At 34.5% G+C, this 1200-nt stretch overlaps 1 protein-coding gene across 1 annotated transcript; it reads right to left on the reverse strand.

Moving 5' to 3' along the window:
- Nucleotides 1-405: 405 nt before the first annotated feature.
- On the reverse strand, nucleotides 406-1147 carry LOC133336674 (putative inorganic phosphate cotransporter; the record flags this gene model as incomplete). Its single annotated transcript, XM_061544953.1, has 1 exon — nucleotides 406-1147. A coding segment is annotated over one exon (742 nt), but the record flags the coding sequence as incomplete, so codon positions are not given.
- Between the last annotated feature and the right edge of the window lie 53 nt (nucleotides 1148-1200).

The following is a 1200-nucleotide window of genomic DNA, read 5'->3' on the forward strand; positions in this document are numbered from 1 at the left end:
ATAAATTCCTTGTTTAACAAAATTATAAAGAGCTTTTGTTTGTCTTTGTCATGTTTTGGTTTTGTTTTAATAAATTCCTTGGTTAACATATATTTTTTTGTATACTTTAGTACCTCATACAGGTGGTATTCTTATTTTTCAGTTTTTCTATTTTTTTCAATTAAAATGTTTCAATAGTTAAGAGCAAACTAAAACAAAATTTACAATTAAATATTTGATTTGAAAACAAATTCGTTTCATATTAACACTGTTAATACGAGAGGTAAATTGTATCACACATAAATTGTTTCTTTTTTTTTACAATAGGTACATTAGGAATATATGTTATACAACAACAAAAATCAAAAAACGAACGGCTTGGAGCACCGAGATATCTTAATTTTCCATATATTGTTTTCTTTTAAATTACGTTGTAATTTCATTGTCGTCATTTACTTCTCTTCGATTTCGTCGTCTTGGTGATCTTTCATGATTGTTTTCGATTTGCTGATTTTCTGGTCGTGACCAACTTTGCTCATCCGCACTAGCAAATATTAGATATATCAAGTTGCCGGCAATATTTAAACCCCCAGCCAACCAGAATACCTTACGCCACTGTAGCATGGTCTCATTGTGATTGATAATCAGACCAATCACATAGGGTGCGAGGAATCCACAAATATTGGCAGCTGAATTAGTTATACCATACATTGTTCCGGCATATGATGGACTTAGGGAAATGTGATTCATTTGATTGCCGGGATAAATGGCCCCGGCAAAGGATCCCACACCAGCCAACATAAATGTTACCCATTGCCAACTGCAACCAACATAGCCAACACCAATCATACCCAATGAGGGTATTATCGAGGCAATGGAATTCCAAAATTTATAGGAATTCAAAGTGCTAATATAACGACGTTCTAACATCCAATCGGCCACAGCTGAACAGCCAATACCCACCAACCATGAGGTGAGATAGGGTACACTATTTAATACAGCATTCGATTGTATTTCGAAATGTAAAATATTATTCATATATGTAGGCAATTCGGTAAGTTGGGTGTAAAAAGCCCAACTTTGACCACACTGGGTAATTAAAATAGCCCACAGCGGTACTGAAGTCATAATGGAACGCCATGGTATGCTAGGTGTTGCTGTTGTTGTTCTTGTATTGGAAGACATATATATTTGGTAATTATCATCGTCATCATCATTACA

Source organism: Musca vetustissima, unplaced genomic scaffold, assembly GCF_032173495.1.
Source record: "Musca vetustissima isolate MV318-11 ecotype Yass unplaced genomic scaffold, APGP_CSIRO_Mvet_v1 utg32735, whole genome shotgun sequence".
Classification (NCBI taxonomy): Eukaryota; Metazoa; Arthropoda; class Insecta; order Diptera; family Muscidae; genus Musca; species Musca vetustissima.